Source organism: Myodes glareolus, chromosome 16 (assembly GCF_982192425.1).
Source record: "Myodes glareolus chromosome 16, mMyoGla1.1, whole genome shotgun sequence".
Classification (NCBI taxonomy): domain Eukaryota; kingdom Metazoa; phylum Chordata; class Mammalia; order Rodentia; family Cricetidae; genus Myodes; species Myodes glareolus.
Genome location: NC_142041.1, coordinates 28,226,704 through 28,242,087, shown reverse-complemented (window position 1 = coordinate 28,242,087; position 15,384 = coordinate 28,226,704). Strand labels below are relative to the sequence as shown.

Genomic DNA, 15,384 nt, shown 5'->3' with positions numbered 1-15,384 from the left:
CATGCCACCATACTCCCTACCATGGTGGTAATGGACTTATAAGCTGAGCAGGATAAATTACAAAATGTAAATTTTGAGAAGAAAAACAGCACTAGGAAGTAAAATGGAGCTAAGTCCTGTATTCAGTGAGATAAATGGATTAAGAAATGGAATAAAGGGTGTGATTCCCTAGGACTGGGATGAAAGGTGTGAGCCACCACCACCTGGACTTGTTTCTGCATTGATCTTGTGTAGCCCAGGGTGGCCTTGAGCTCACAGAGATCCTTCAGCCTCTGTCTCCTAAATCCTGGGATTAAAGGTGTGTGCTACCACTATCTGACCTCTAGTGGCTTAGCTTTGCCCTGGTCTTCAGGCAAGACTTATTTATTAAAATACAAATAACATACCACAGTACACTGAGTCAATACACTGGGTGAACCTGAGCCAGTCTGGGCTTGCCTTGGAGAAGAAGGCGATGTCTGATGCCCAGCAGTCTGGTCCACCCTTCCTGATGGCCCACCTCATGGATTTCAGATTCACCAACCAGCCTCTACCACATTCTGTCATTCCTTATAGCAAATGACTTAGTCTCTCTCTTCCTGGCTCTGTTTTTCCAGTAGAACCCTGGCATAATGGGCTGAGGCTGTCATGAAAATACAGCTGCCTGAAACTCAGCTCCTTAAAGTGTGGGTCTGCACCCCTTATGGGGAGGACGTAATTAAATGTGGGGACCAGAAAAAATTAATAATGGTAAAAATCTTTTGAATAGGCAAAGACCAAAAATCAATTCAAAGTCAAATTTAAGGAACCCCAGGTGTTTCTGGCAGCCCCTGTTAAGCAAGTGACTGCCCTGTAGCCTCCTCTCGGCAGACATCATGTGTGTTTTGCACTGTGTGAGCCGTCCTAACTTGTCATGCCAGGGACTGCGGCCTGGATCACCTCGACTCAGGCTTGAGACTATTACATTATATGAAAGGCAGCGCTTTGTTTTTGTTTTGTTTCTTTTTTAACTGAACATCCAGTTTTCACCCTTATAGAAATAAGGGTTTGATTACGGAAAACCAAGTATTTTGTTATCATTCCTCAGCATTGAAACGTTAAGTGGATTGCATTGTGTTAGGGCATTTGATTTAAAAAACAGCTTTTTGCGTTGTTGGTGCATAGAAAAAAAATCATTAAGTAGTTTGACTTGGGGGACTGGAGAGATGGCTCAGTAGTTTACAGCACTTGCTCCTTTTGTGGAGGACTCCTTCCAGAGGGGGCCCCACCCAAACTCTGTCTTACTAAAGCCCCCTCCAACCTGTGAATCGAGTCATTATGGTTCTGGAACTAACTGTCTTTGACTGCCTTGACACCTACAGGTTCGCAACTCTTCACTGGGCAGTTCACAACTACCTGCAACTCCAGCTCCCGGGGAGCCAATGCTCTTTCCTGGCTTCTGTTGACACTCACACATATGTGGTGTACATTCATATACGCGTGAGCGCACACACGCGTGCATGCACACACACACACACTCAAAATAAATAAAATTTTTTAAAAAATTGGAGATTTTATTTTTCTATTTTACGTATGAGTGTTTGTGTGTGCGTTTGTGTACGCATACAGTGCCTGAGGAAGCCAGAAGATGGTTTCAGATCTCTAGGAACTGGAGTTACAGATGGCAGCCAGCTGCCATGTGGGTGCTGGGAATTGAACCCGGGTCCTCTAGGAATTGAACCAGGGCTAAGCCATTTCTCCAGCCCCAACATAAATCTTGAAAAACAATTTTGGCTTGGAATTGAGACAGAATTTCAAAATGGTCCAAAATAAAGCTCTGCCACTTAGCACCATACATTTATGATGTAAAAATGGCATACTCATCACTGGTGATTCTAAAATGAAAATACCAATCAACTGAAAAATTATGAAGATGCTGTGTTCTGTAGCATCAAATGTTTAGCCATAATTTAAGCCTTTATGTAAAAATAAGCAAGCCCATCGATCTAAGCATGTAAACCGCTTTCTTCTTTAATAAATAGTAAAATTGTAAGTATTCAGAAAGATTGTTTTAAAATGAGTTTCCTTATGACTCACTATGAGTAAATGTTTGATTTGTATGTTGACTTATAGACCTATACACACCAGGTTACACAAAACCTTCTCCAGTGAAAAGCAATCATTAGTGGCAAAAAAAGAGGCAAAAAACCAAAAAGACAAAACAAAAACAACAACAACAACAACAACAACAACAACAACAAAACAACCAAAAAACCCAGAAAAACCCAGAAGTCCTCCCGAAAGCTGAAGGCTCCAGAAAGAGGGCTTGGCAGGTGGAGCAGGCGGTCTTGAGCACAGGGGACAGCACTTGCAAAGGCAGCATGCAGGGGCCAAGCCTGGACTCCCTCATCCCTCACAGCGAAAGGTAAAAGTTGCAGTTTGCATAAATTACGGAGGACATTTTATCCCCACAAATTAGAAGCCAGCCTGAGCTATGGAGCCAGTTCAGTTAAGCAAGACTACAGAGACCAGATTTCAGAAAAATTCCGGGGCAGGGGAGCAGGGTGCAGTTGCACTAGGCCTGGTGCCACAGACCTGCATTCAGGAGTGGAGGCAGGAGGAACAGGATTTGGAGGCCAGCCTTGTTTGCTTGAGACTCTAACTCCAAAACAGCAACAAAATATTTCTAATACCCTAGTGGTATTCTCTCTTCTTTTTTGCTCCATTTAAAAAATTTTTACATTTATGTATGTATATATGGTGGGTCATGCATAAGAGCCATGTATCACCTTCTTCTAACGTATGTGCTGTGGGGATGGATGGAATTCGTCCCTTAAGCTTGGAATCAGGGGCCCTGGGGTTCCCTCTTTATCTCCTAAAAGAAAATCCTACCTAAGACCCAGGATATATCACAGGAAAGGACAGAACAGGGTTTGGGCCTACCAGTGTAGGTGTCCCTGAAGCGAAGACTTAAAAAAAAAGTTTGACAAAACATGGGACTCAAATGAAAGTTTGCTGTTGAGTCTCCACTGAGTTCCAGACTGGGCAGCCGCAGCCTTTCCCCGCCTCTGCGAGCACATCCTAAGGTGGCTAACTGTGACCGTGCTAGGGTCACGTGAGTTCAAGGAACTGGCCGCGCAGCTCCCTGAGCGGTACGCTCAGGATACATTCACGTCGCGGGGTCGCCACGCGTAGGGCTCACCCACGTGAGTACCGGCAGGTGGGCGCTGGAGGCGGCAGCCAGGAAAGGGGCGGAGCGCAGGTGGGGCGGGCCGGGGCGGGGCGAGTGCGGTTCCGGGATCCGGGTCCGGCCTCGGCCCGAGGCCGCCGGGCTCAGCGGGCGCAGCTAGTGGGTGCATGTTGGGGCGTGCGGTCCGGAGGCGCTGCCCGCGGGGGCTGCGGCGCACCCGGGAGGCGCTGCTGGCTCTGCTGGCGCTGGCTGGGCTGGGCGCGGTGCTGCGGGCTCGAAGCGGGTCTGGGACGGTTGAGATCCGGACCGCGGTGGACCCGGTGCCCCCGCGCACTCCTCGCCCCGGGCGTCGCGAGCCGGTGCTATCCAGACCGCCGCTGGACGCCAATGCCCTGGGCGCGCAGGGGGAGGCGGTGAGGCTGCAGCTGCAGGGCGAGGAGCTGCGTCTGCAGGAGGAGAGCGTGCGGCTGCACCAGATCAACATCTACCTGAGCGACCGTATCTCGCTGCACCGACGCCTGCCTGAGCGCTGGAACCCTCTGTGAGTGGTTGCGGAACACGGGCGCGTGGGATGCCGCATCCTCCTCGGGAAGAGGCGGTACCGGAGGGGCTATCCAGGGGGCGGGGAGGCGGGAAAGTTAAAAAAAAAATCAAAATGAAACTAAGAAAGACTCAGAAATTGAAGAGCTGATAACTGAGTGGTGTCATGAATCCGACGCCTCAAAATTGTCATTCTGTCCCGAGAGAGTGAGACTCAGTTAAGTAGATGGTGGAGTGTGGTGCAGTTAGACTGCGGGTGTGGCTGTGACTCCCCGGAGCTGACGGCGACTAGCACAGGGCCCGCTCCATTCATTGAGGTGGGTGTGCCGCTGCCCAGAGATAGAGCCGAATCATTGCGATGCCCAATGGCTGTGTCCGAAGCCCGGAGCCGCCTTCCTCTCTCTGGTTGTTTAATTCCTGGCTTTGGGTGAAGGGCGGTGGGAAGGAGGGGTTGGTGGGAAGGGCGCTTTTGGCTGCAGTCCAGCCCAGCTTGTAGGTGGTGCAGGGCGGATCCTGCTTAGTCTGAGCCTTGTTCCTGTTGGAGCTGCTGGCTTTTCAGCAGGTAACAAACAGCCACAGGAGCTGCTGCCACCTTTGACCCCTGGGTCCCTCTGCCTACCGTCTCAGAAAGGGGTCCTGGTTAGAGCCAGAGGGCCGGCCAGCTGTTACCATCAGGTGCCTGCCTCCTTCTGCTCCCCAGAGCTTTCTTTGTTTGGCCTTGTTTGTTTGTTTGTTTGTTTGGAAATGGACTTAGAAAGCATAGGTAACACTACGCTGCAAAATGTTGAAATTGGCCTTCAGAGATTGTAACCTTCCTAGCAGCTGCTGTGACCACCCCCCATCCCCTCCATCTCAGGGAAAGTTTAACAGTACACTTGACTGCACGTCATACCGGGATTTGTTCATGCCTACTGCTATGCTTCTGCCCGAGGCTTTCCATTTTTCACAATTAATCTTTCCGAGTAAAGTTTTCTGAGATTGGCAGCAAGTCTCCTCTCCTTCTGAATGCCTCAAGGCAAATTTAGCCCCTTGAAACCCCAGAGTTGTTCTGCCAGGTCTAGGGAGCGATTTCAGGCTAGACTCAGGATTCACTCGCGAGACCTGGGAGATACCACCCCAGGTCTCTTGCTCACCAGTTGTGTGATCTCAGACAGTGAGTTCTGTCTTAGTTGATTTATCCTCCGTTTCCTCATTTGCAAACTTGGGAACTGAGGACAGTCTGTACGCGCTCCCTAAGTTGGCAGGAAGAGTGTAACCTCTGCCTTCATCATCAGCTCACACCTGGGAGCCTACTGCATGTTCCTAATTTCCCTGTCCTCTGCTGCCCTGGGTATACCTAGGGGCTTCTCTTCTGGTCATCTGGGACGGGTCATGAAGTTTTTCTTCTCCAGATCCAATTTCCTTTCTTGTTAGGAGTTATGAATATCTCTTTGAAACACTTTAGATGACCTGTGGGGCTTATGGTACCCTGTCTCCATGGTGACGCCGCTGCCTTGTGTCCTATCAGGATTTGAGACTAGAGCCTGCTGTGCCTTTGACCCTGGGAATTAATCCAACCCAGCAGGATGGGCCTTGCCTCTGTTTTTGACAGCCCAGGAGAGAAAGGCTGAGTGAGCCAGGACAGGCATTGAGGCACAGCATCCATGTAGTCAGGCGTGTCAGGGCCTTGCATGGAGTCTCACACAGGTGGAATAATAGTCTGCCTTCCTTATTCTCAAGGAACAGGTTGCAGATCCCAGTAGACACCTGAATTCTCACGTGATCCCAAACCTTATGTATACTAAGCACTGATACCATGGCCATCTCTTGGTAACAACGTGACTGCTGAGTGACGGGTGGGCTTGTAGTGTTTATACTGTGGGTATACTGGACAAAGGAATGGATGATTCATATCGCAGAAATGGCAGCTTTTATTGTGCAATTTGAGAAGATATACGGTCTTAATGATTTGTTTCTGGAATTTTCCATTTAATATTTTTGGAATATGGTTGAGTAACCAAAGCCACAGAAAGCAAATGCACACATAAGAGGAGACACTGGAACTTGTACCTCAGCGATGAGCTAATCAGGGTCTTGATATGTGGGTTGAGAATTCAAATGGTATTATCTGTTCATAGTGTAGGGTCCTCAGGAGTCCGGTTAAGCCCAGGTCACCCAGAAGGTCTGGCACTTACATTTTGTGGTGGGGAAAGTTATTTACTTGTTTGTTTTTATTATAAGAACTTTTGCCTCAGAAATTTTACTGTAGGAGAAGCAAAAACTGGGGGGAAAAAGCCAACAATAGAGCATTAAGCCTGGCATGGTGGTGCACGTCTGGTTCCAGCCCAGCCAGAGCTGCATAGCAAGACTCTCTCAAAAAGTAAAGGAAAAAAATCAGCTTAGAAACCCGGGAAAACTGTTATTAACATTTTGCTGTGTATCTGTCTAGACTTTTTCCAAGTATAGAAGCAGACTTGGGAAAATATACACATAGATGTGCGGCCGAGAACACAGTGTGCGCGTCAGCTTACTGGTTTTTGCTGTCTTTGCATTGCCTTGCACATTCATGCTGCCAGAGACGAAGTGTGGGTCAGCCCAGGGACGCCTGCTTTGGCTCTTGCTGGCAAGGGCAAGGTCTGGCACTAGTCTCTGCCGTTGGACAGGGCCAGATCAGTAAAGAGACGGGAGCTGACTTGGCTTCCTTGAGATGTTGTAGAAGAGTTGACAGTTGTGTGCCTTTTCTTTGTTAGTTCAGTGCTGGCTTGAGGAGGAGGAGGAGGAGAAGGAGAAGAAGGAGGAGGAGGAGAAGGAGGAGGAGGAGGAGGAGGAGGAAGAAACAAGGTGTCCTTGCATAGATAAAGGTTTCTCAGTCCCTCCGTTGCCCCTCATTGAATGCTAATGAGGAGGAAGGAATGCTTTTTCATTCCTCAAAAGCAGGCTAACTTGGGGAGCCATAGAGCTGGCCCTGCAGCGCTAGGGAACCCTTGGAAAGTGTCAGTGTCTTTCCCAGAACAATGACAGAGTTTCTGTGGCTAGCTCCCAGGCTGACTGATGTATGACCCGGCTGCAAACTGCTGACTTGTCACTGTGGATTGCTGGCTCAGGGGCCGTGGGAAGATGGAAGTCAGAGTGAGAAGTGGTTAATATCAAATACGGTGAAACTAGCCAGGATGTATGCCACAAGCATACAAGGTTAGGATGTATGCTAACCTAAAAAGATAGGGTTCATTGAACACCATAATGAGATGCCTGCTGTAATGCCTCTGTCACTCACCCACTGACCTAGTTATCAGGAGGGAAGTGTGACAGTGTGGCGGTGGCTCCAGATCTGCCTGTGAGGATGCTGCCTGTGCCAACACCTGCCGGCCAAAGAGCACAGTGTCTTGACCTTGATTTCACTTCTTGACTTTGACTGCTGTAGCTCCATGTATGTCTGAGTTCAGGGATAAGGCTTGGCATGTCAAAGAATCTCGGAGTAATTGCATCATCCGCAGGCCCAGGAGTGCCCGGCTGGAGCGAACAGGAAGAAACTGATGGAATTTCTCTTTTTTTGCGGGGAGAGATGCCCAACTTAGCTGTTCTTGTAAATCTACCTTTGTAAAGCATCCCATATCAAGTGAACATTGGACGGATTTCTTTTGCTTTCCAAAAAGGGTGGTAAAGTATAGGATATTTTCTTAGTCTTCGCCAGACTCGCTGGTCTCCTTTCTTTACTCAGCCCTTCGGATCCACAGAACCTCTTCAGTTTTGGGCCCATTTCCCTGCCAGTTTTCTTTCACTCATTCTGGATCTGTGTGTTTTAGGTATACCATTGAAAAGCGTGTTGCCCATTTTATATGTCAGGAAAAAAAAAAGAAATGGGGCTGAGGTGGTGGCTCAGTCAGTAAAGTGCTTGCCACACGAGATGAGGACCTGAGTTTGAATCCCCATGTAACAGCTGGGTGTCCCTGTGTGTCTTAGTTACTGTTCTGTTGCTGTGAAAGAGATGCCATGGCCAAGGCAGCTTAGTAAAAAATAGCATTTAATCGGGCCTTGCTTACAGTTTCAGAGGGTGAGTGAGTCCGTGACCATTTTGGAGTGGAGCATGGCAGCTGGCAGGCAGACAACTGGAGCCATAGCTGAGATCTTACGTCTTACCTGAAAGTTGGAGGCAGAGAGAGTGTGTGTGAGAGACTGGGCCTGGTATGGACTTTTGAAACCCCAAAGCCTACCTTCGGTGATGCACCTCCTCCAACAAGGCCACACCTCCTAATCCTGCCCAAACAGTTCCACCAACTGGGGGCTAAGCATTCAAGTATACGAGACTATGTGGGCCACCCTCATTCAGACCACTGAATGCCTGTGGTGCAGAGAACTATGTCTGCTGAGTCTAACAACCGTCATCTGCTTCAGAACAATTATGAGTACTTTCAAGAGATCCTTCCAATAAGGCCTGTTAACTGATGATGGTCCCTTAAAGGAGGAGGAGGGGGTAAAAAGGATCACTGGACCCTCATCTGAGATTCTAGCTGCTCCCTCCTGCACCTTCCTGTAGTGCTAATAATAAAAACCCAGAGACGGATATTGGGGGTTCAACCCAAAGATCAAAAAAGCAAAGCAGCCAATTACTAGAGAGACCTTTTACCTCTACCAAATTTTTATAACAAAGGGACGAGATCCCGTCTCCACGAATGCTCAGACTCTACACTCTACTGAGTTCCTATCTCTTCCCCTTTATATTCCTCTCACTGCCCAACCATGTCGCTCCTGCCTCCACCTCTCTAGTGCTGGGATTTGTGTGAGTTCTGCTTCTCTTTTGGACCAATTCAATCTTGTGTAGTCCAGGAGGCCTTGAACTAACAGAGATCCATGTGCCCCAGGGTTCTGGGATTAAAGGTGTGCGCCACCATTCCTTGACCTGTATGGCTGACTAGTATGGCTGCTTTACCCTCTGATCTTCAAGCATGCTTTATTTATTAAAAACACAAATAATACACCACTACACCTTCCAGACTAATAGCACGTGGCCTTATGGTCTCCAGACGTGCTGGAGTCACCTGAGGGGAGACGCCATCTGTGCAGTTATGGGGAAGTCATTGTCTATGCAGGGGTGAGACGTTTTGGTGGTGTGACTCTATGGAGTCACCCATGCTCCTTATGTCATCCCTCCCCACGTTCTGTAAGTAAACCCCTAAACCTTGTTCACTAAGTTCGACTTTGATGAAATCACACGTTGGTCTGTTGTTAGTGCCCAAGAGGGAAGGGGTGGGTGTTGGCTTGCATCTGCCTGGGAAAGAGATGCTATAACAGCCTGTAATTCTTGCTGGGGCTGGGCAAGGCAGAGGCAAGTAGAAGCAGAGGCCTTGCTAGCTGGCCAGTCTAGTTGATTCCACAAGCTGCAGGTTCATTGAGAGGCCATCTCAAAAAATAGGGTGGTAGACATTCAGCATCATACTCTGTCTTCCACACTCATGCATACTTATGTCTGTGCGCGCACGCACGCGCGCACACACACACACACACACAGAGTCAGTGACTTTTAAGTAGATGTTTATATCCATTTATATTTATTGTGCTCAGAAATACCTTTGAATTTGCTTCTACCATCTTATTTTATACTTCCTGTTTGTTATGCCCTTGTCTGTTTTTGTTGTTGTTTGGTTTTTATTGATACAATGTTTCTCTGTGTAGCCTTGGCTGCCCTGGAACTCGCTCTGTAGACCAGGCTGACCTCAGAGATCCACCTGCCTCCCAAGTGCTGGAATTAAAGGAGTACACCACCACTCTTTGTCTTTTGTTATTTTTCATTTGTTTTTGCCTCTGTGTGTAGCCCAGGCTGCCCTGGAACTCACCATCCTCCTGCCTTGGTCTCTCAAGTGCTGGAATCACATGTGTGAGGCACCATGCCTGGGTTGGTACATTATTTTTATTTTGTTGGTTTTTGAGTCAGGGCCTCACTATGTAGGTCTGGAACTTCTTGTGTGACTGATTGGTGTGGGAAGCCTTTCTGTCTATGTCTTGCTTTTATTGATTAATGAATACAGAACTGCTTTGAGCCTATGGCAAGGGCAGAACAGAACTAGGCCTGGGAAAAACTAAGCTGAATGCTGGGAGGAAGAAGGGCGGAGTCAGAGAGACACCATGGAGCTGCCAGAGTCAGATATGCTGAATCTTTGCTGGTAAGCCACTGCCACACAGCAATATACAGATTAATAAAAATGGATTAAATTAATATAAGAGTTAGCCAATAAGAAGCTAGAGCTAATGGGCTAAGCAGTGTTTTAATTAATACTATTTCTGTGTGATTATTTTGGGTGTAAGCTAGCCAGGCAGCCAGAAAGAACAAGCGGACCCCCTCCCCCAACAGCTGATGATGGTATTGAACTCTGGATCCCTGTGCCTCTACCTCCTCAGGGTTTGGATCATAGGCCAGTACCCGGGGCTTTGTGTCCTGCCTCTTTCATCACCTCAGTCTGCAGCAGTGCTCCAGCCTTTGTCTCAGGTCACCGACGTTGTTGCTGAGTACAGTGATGTCGGTTTAAACAGGTTTCTCTGCTTGGGCTTCCTTGTGATTTATTTTGAAATATGAAATGCCACAAAAATGTCATGGTTTAAATAATGATAAGCATTTATTATTTCGCATTGTTTCTGTGGTCAGGGATTTAGGAGTACCATAGATGGGCGGTTCTGCTTCAGAAAATCTCAGCGAACATGATGCGTGAGTTATTTTTCGTCCGAGTGCTCGGCAGGGCTAGAGACTCTGCCCCCAGGATGACACACTTGCTTATTAGCCATAGGGCTGCTTGAGTATTCTTGGCAGCTGGCTTTCCCCATGGCACGGTCAGAGGAAGCATGGAGGAAACGCTATCCACCGTGTCTTCTGACGTTCTCGTGAGGTAGTTTGAAATATGTCCACGGATTCTTCCATATTGTTCTTTCCAGAGCTGGATTGAATTCTCCCCTTGAATATGAACCAGAATCTGTGTGGCTTACTAGAGTTCCCTGATGTTGGTGCTGCCGTGTCCATGAATTACGGCCCACAGCGTCTGAGGATGTCGCTCCTGCCTGGCTCGGTGCTGGTGGAATGTCCACGCTGTGAGCCAAGCTGACTTTTCCTGGAGTACCTGAGCAGGGCCTCTGGATGCAGTAGGGATGGGAATGTGGAGGTGGCTGAGAAGAGCAGCCCCTCCCCCAGACAGCTTCTCAGTAGGCCACCTGTGGCTCGGGAGAAGCCATCTCAGTGATAGCAGAGCCAGCCGTGGCCGTGGCGCCTCATCTCTCACTGCAGAAGCCGTTGTAGCGTTTATACGGGGGACTTGGAATCTGCTCGAAGAACCTGGGAAGGAGAAGGGGAACTTGCTTAGAGTCTGGTAGGAAGGAGTACCATATAGGGATAAGTTGTCCAGGGATCCTTGTTTAGAGTCTTCATTTAGGTGGTCTCCTAAGCCTCCTATTAGATGCAAGGAATGAGCCGGGATCTCTCAAGAAGATCACTGGGACGCAAACATCGTAGCCCAGTGTACTCCGAGCCCTTTGCTGTGAGCTGAGCTTGCCGTTCAATCTCTCTGAGCTTCATCTTTCAAACAAGAGCAGAGAGGCTGGCACAGGATACATGTTTTTATTTTTAGTTGTGTATGTGTGTACACATGTGCTGGCAGACCCAGAGGTATTAGATCCCCCTGGAGCTGGAGTTATAGGGAGTTGTGAGCTATCCATTTTGGGCATGGGGACTCAAACTTGAGTTCTCTACAAAAGCAATAATCACCTCTAACCACGGAACTGTCTCTCCAGCCTAGAAGTGGTTTCGAAGGTCATGACCAAATATTGCATTTTATGTACAAGGGGCCCAAGTCCTCCCACCCCTCCAGCCCCATTTGACATCTCTAAAATGGATATGTTCTGTAAAATTCAGTTGTCAGCCTTTGCCTTTCTGGTTCATGACACTCTGTCTCCAGTCTGCTTAGCTTTGATGAACTAAAACAGACTGGAGCTAGGATAGCCCCAAGGAGTCATTCTGTTTTTAAGGTTTGACCAAAACAAATATACGGTTGTTATATATTAAGAAATAAATCCTTATCCTCTAGAGACATTTTAAAGTAGTGTGGCTACTATGATAGGCAGGATTGTCTTTAAAACACTCTGAGATGGGGACAATGGGAAAGGGGGATGAACATGGATCGAGACTGGCTGTATGTGGACAACTGTTGTTGCCGCGAAGTCCCTGGAAGCTTAGGAGTCTCTCTGCCATTCACTGTTGAAAATTTTCAAAGCAACATAACATGGAAACAATGCCAGAAGTAAGTTAAGTTCCCCATGCAAAGTGCCCCCACTTTGCTTCACAGGGTCTGGGTGTCTAGTTTTTGTGTTTTGTTGTTGTTGTTTTTGTTTGTTTTGAGCCAGGGTCTCAAGTAACCCAGGCGGGCCTTAAATTTACTATAAAGATGAAGATGATCTGATCTTCTGATTCTCCTATCTTCATATCCCGAGATGATAGGCGTGCATCATTTGGTACTGGGGTCAAACCCAGGGATCTGTGCATGCTAGGCACGTACTCTGACCCGCATCCCCAGCCCTGGGCGTCATCTTGAATGTCACCTCCTCAGAGGCCCTCTACCTCCCTAGTTCTGTGGTTACTTCCTTCCCACCCCTCTATTGCTGTTCTTTCGCTATTCTCCTTGACTTTATCTATAGCCTAGGTCGTTTTCGTGACAGCTGATTTGCTTGCCTGATTACTGCCCCCTGAATGTAAGCTCTGTGGATCGCACACAGCCCGAACCTATTTGGCACATGGCAGACAATTAGGAAATGCTTGGTGACTGACTGAGGGGGACCACAGGAGCAGTCAGTAGGTGTGCATTGTGCTCCTCTTGCTGTGTGGCTCTGTGTCTCTCCAGTCTGCCACTCACCTATCTTTTGAGGCCTTCCTTGGCTGCCAGAAACCAGTAGCCAGGCTGCTTTTCAATGCTTAGCTTCTCCCTGTGTAGCTAGTGTCCAGGCCCCCGTGTCCAGACTGGTGCTCCTGGCCTCCTTCCATCTTACCATCAGATACTTCCGGCTGATAATTTCCAGGCACGGCCCCACGGTCAGTCCCACGGCACTGAGACCGTTTTGTCCCTCGGAGGATAGAATGATGTATTGACCAGGAAGCTGTCAGTGCAAGGTGACAGCAAACTCCTGAACAAACAGGGAGGTCATTGACTCCCATGAACATTAATCACGGCCCCACCCTGGGACTGGACAGTTTCAGTTCTACCCCCAGGGGCTGCCACCTAACATTCTAACCACACGTCTAGTTTGTGTGTTCAGCTTCCCACCCTTTGGAGGCGTAGTGACTTCTGGATGCTGGGGAAGGTGGGCACAGTCCTTGGGTGCCAGGATACCGTGAGCAGCACTTGCTGAAATTGAAGTGGTTGGGTACTAGAGGAACACTGTGTGGCCACCCGCTCTTCAGGACGGACATCTTCCTTCCTAGAGGAGATCGGGGGCCAGGCTGCTCTTGGAGGACACAGGAAATTTGCCAAGTAGAGAAGGGAGGAAGAAGCAGGAACAGTCAAGAGGAATGAGCAGTCTGAGCAAATCCTGGACTAGAATGGGGTGAACGGACAGGACAGTTAGTGAGGAAGAGGGCTGAGTGAGTAACAGTCTTCCACCCTTGGATTCTGTCTATGTGTTTGTGTGTTGCTCCAATCCGCACATTGCTTTACAGTTTAAAACCAATATCCTAAAGCGGATGTTGTTAGGGTTATAACTTTTCTAAGTGTTTTCTGGGCTCTTTGTAAGAGAGCCCCTAGTAGATTATTTCCCAGGAGAAGCCTAAAGACTGTGACCCGTGTCCCCATCCTCTCTCCAGCCCTTCACTAACGGCGTCTGACTTGTTAAAGCGTGTTAAAGTTACACTCCATTTACAGGTGCAAAGAGGAGAAATACGATTATGAGAATTTGCCCAAGACGTCTGTTGTCATAGCCTTTTATAATGAAGCCTGGTCAACCCTCCTTCGGACGGTGTACAGCGTTCTCGAGACCTCCCCTGACGTGCTACTGGAGGAGGTCATTCTGGTAGATGACTACAGCGACAGAGGTAAGCCCTGTGGCGGGGCCAGGATGACAGGGTGGGGAGGGAGGGGTCAGACTGTGCCCAGCAATACTTTGGAATATACTCTAGGGTCAGCTATTGGCCAGTGGGGAGAGCTCCAGTATGGGAGCTTGGCTGAGTCAAGGAGGGCCTTGGGGATCCCCATAAGGTGTTAGGATTTCAAGAGCCTGGTAGGAGCCACCCAGAGAGCTTGAGAGGGACAGGTAGGTCTAGTCAGTCTAAGGGTTCAGTGTATTATGTGAGGGGTGGCCAAGGGCAGGGCTAGACCAGGATGGAAATGCCCAAACACAGGACAGTGTTGCCTTAGCCGGGGCTAGTATATCCATGGAATGTTTTAGCCAGTGGATCTACAGTGTCTGGTTAAAGTAAGGACTGCTGGGATTAACTGAGGGGAAATGTAAGGAATTCAGAAACAGATAACTGGGAGCTTCTTTTCTAGAGAGAGTTTCAAACCATTTTATCATCTTGGGCCATTATGTGTCTTGGCCTCTGGGCTGTGCTCTGGGCTGTCTGAATGCATGATATTGGGCTATTCTCATAAACATTCGAATTACAGAGATTTACCCAGAGTAGAAGTTGAGCTCTCTCTCATGCCAGAAGTTTGGTATGGTAGGTCAAGACAATGTCTGGACTTACCTCTTTCTTACACGTCTTCACCTTGTGGGGATTCTGTAGCTCCAGTCTGCCTGGACCAGGCTGACTCCTCCCTTCTCGTGCATTTTAGTCTGCCAGAAAAGTTAAAAGGGGGCAAGAAATACACCTTTTATCCTGAAGTTCCCTAACTCCCTTCATCAGGCAGAAGAACATGGTGGCAAAACCACGACCCAGCCGCTGGGGAATTAGGCATTCCATACAGTCTTTATCCTGGTGACGGTGAGCTCAGCTACAGTCTCCAGGCAGAGAGGAGACTAGGGAACAAGCAACAGTGCCCTTGCTAGTCAGGCTAGAGTTTGGTGCCCGGGGGAGCCCAGGACCAGTGTCCAAGATCAAGGTCCCAGGGTCTGAGGCAAGCTCCACCGTGATCTGGTCAATACCATCATGGCACCTTAGATAAGTCGTTCATGTTCTCTGAGCCTCAGTTTCTTACGTGTGAATGGGATTATCCGGACCTGTGTCCTGTGAATGGGATTACCCACACCTCTGTCCTGTGACTGGGATTATCCAGACCTGTGTCCTGTGAATGGTATTACCCACATCTCTGTCCTGTGAAGGGTTTATCCAGACCTCTGTATTATGAATGGGATTATCCACACCTCTGTCTGGGAGTTACAGTGAAAGCTAAATGCGGTCATGTACACCCTGCTCCTATGCCACACCAAGTACATTTGGATCCCCACCCCTACCCCCAGGGACCCTACAGCTTCGATTTCTGGCCTCCACTAGTTCAGCCTCTACAAATGGAGTAGTCGTAATTCTTCCATTGTTGGATCGCTGTGAGGATCAGATGAGATGAGGCCAGGGATGTGTGTTGTGTTCATGCCGGGCCAGGTCTTCAGCCTTGTTAAATGCTAACTTCTGTTTGTGTGAAATCTTGTCAGAATTGTAACTTAGCTCTTATCTGCCACACCAACGCCAGTTAACCAACATATGGACCAAAAAAGCAAATATCAGATTGCTTCTTTCATTATCTGTGTGGAATTAGCTA

General features: G+C 48.4%; 1 protein-coding gene across 1 annotated transcript in view; it reads left to right on the top strand.

The window, feature by feature from the left end:
- The first annotated feature begins 3,272 nt into the window (after window positions 1–3,272).
- Galnt12 (polypeptide N-acetylgalactosaminyltransferase 12) overlaps window positions 3,273–15,384 on the top strand; it is a 29,187-nt gene continuing 17,075 nt past the window's right edge. The window contains exons 1-2 of the mRNA XM_087897133.1: window positions 3,273–3,689; window positions 13,555–13,724. Of these exons, the coding sequence (XP_087753259.1) occupies window positions 3,316–3,689; window positions 13,555–13,724 (544 nt within the window). The 5' untranslated portion in view covers window positions 3,273–3,315. The remainder of the gene's footprint in view (window positions 3,690–13,554; window positions 13,725–15,384) is intronic.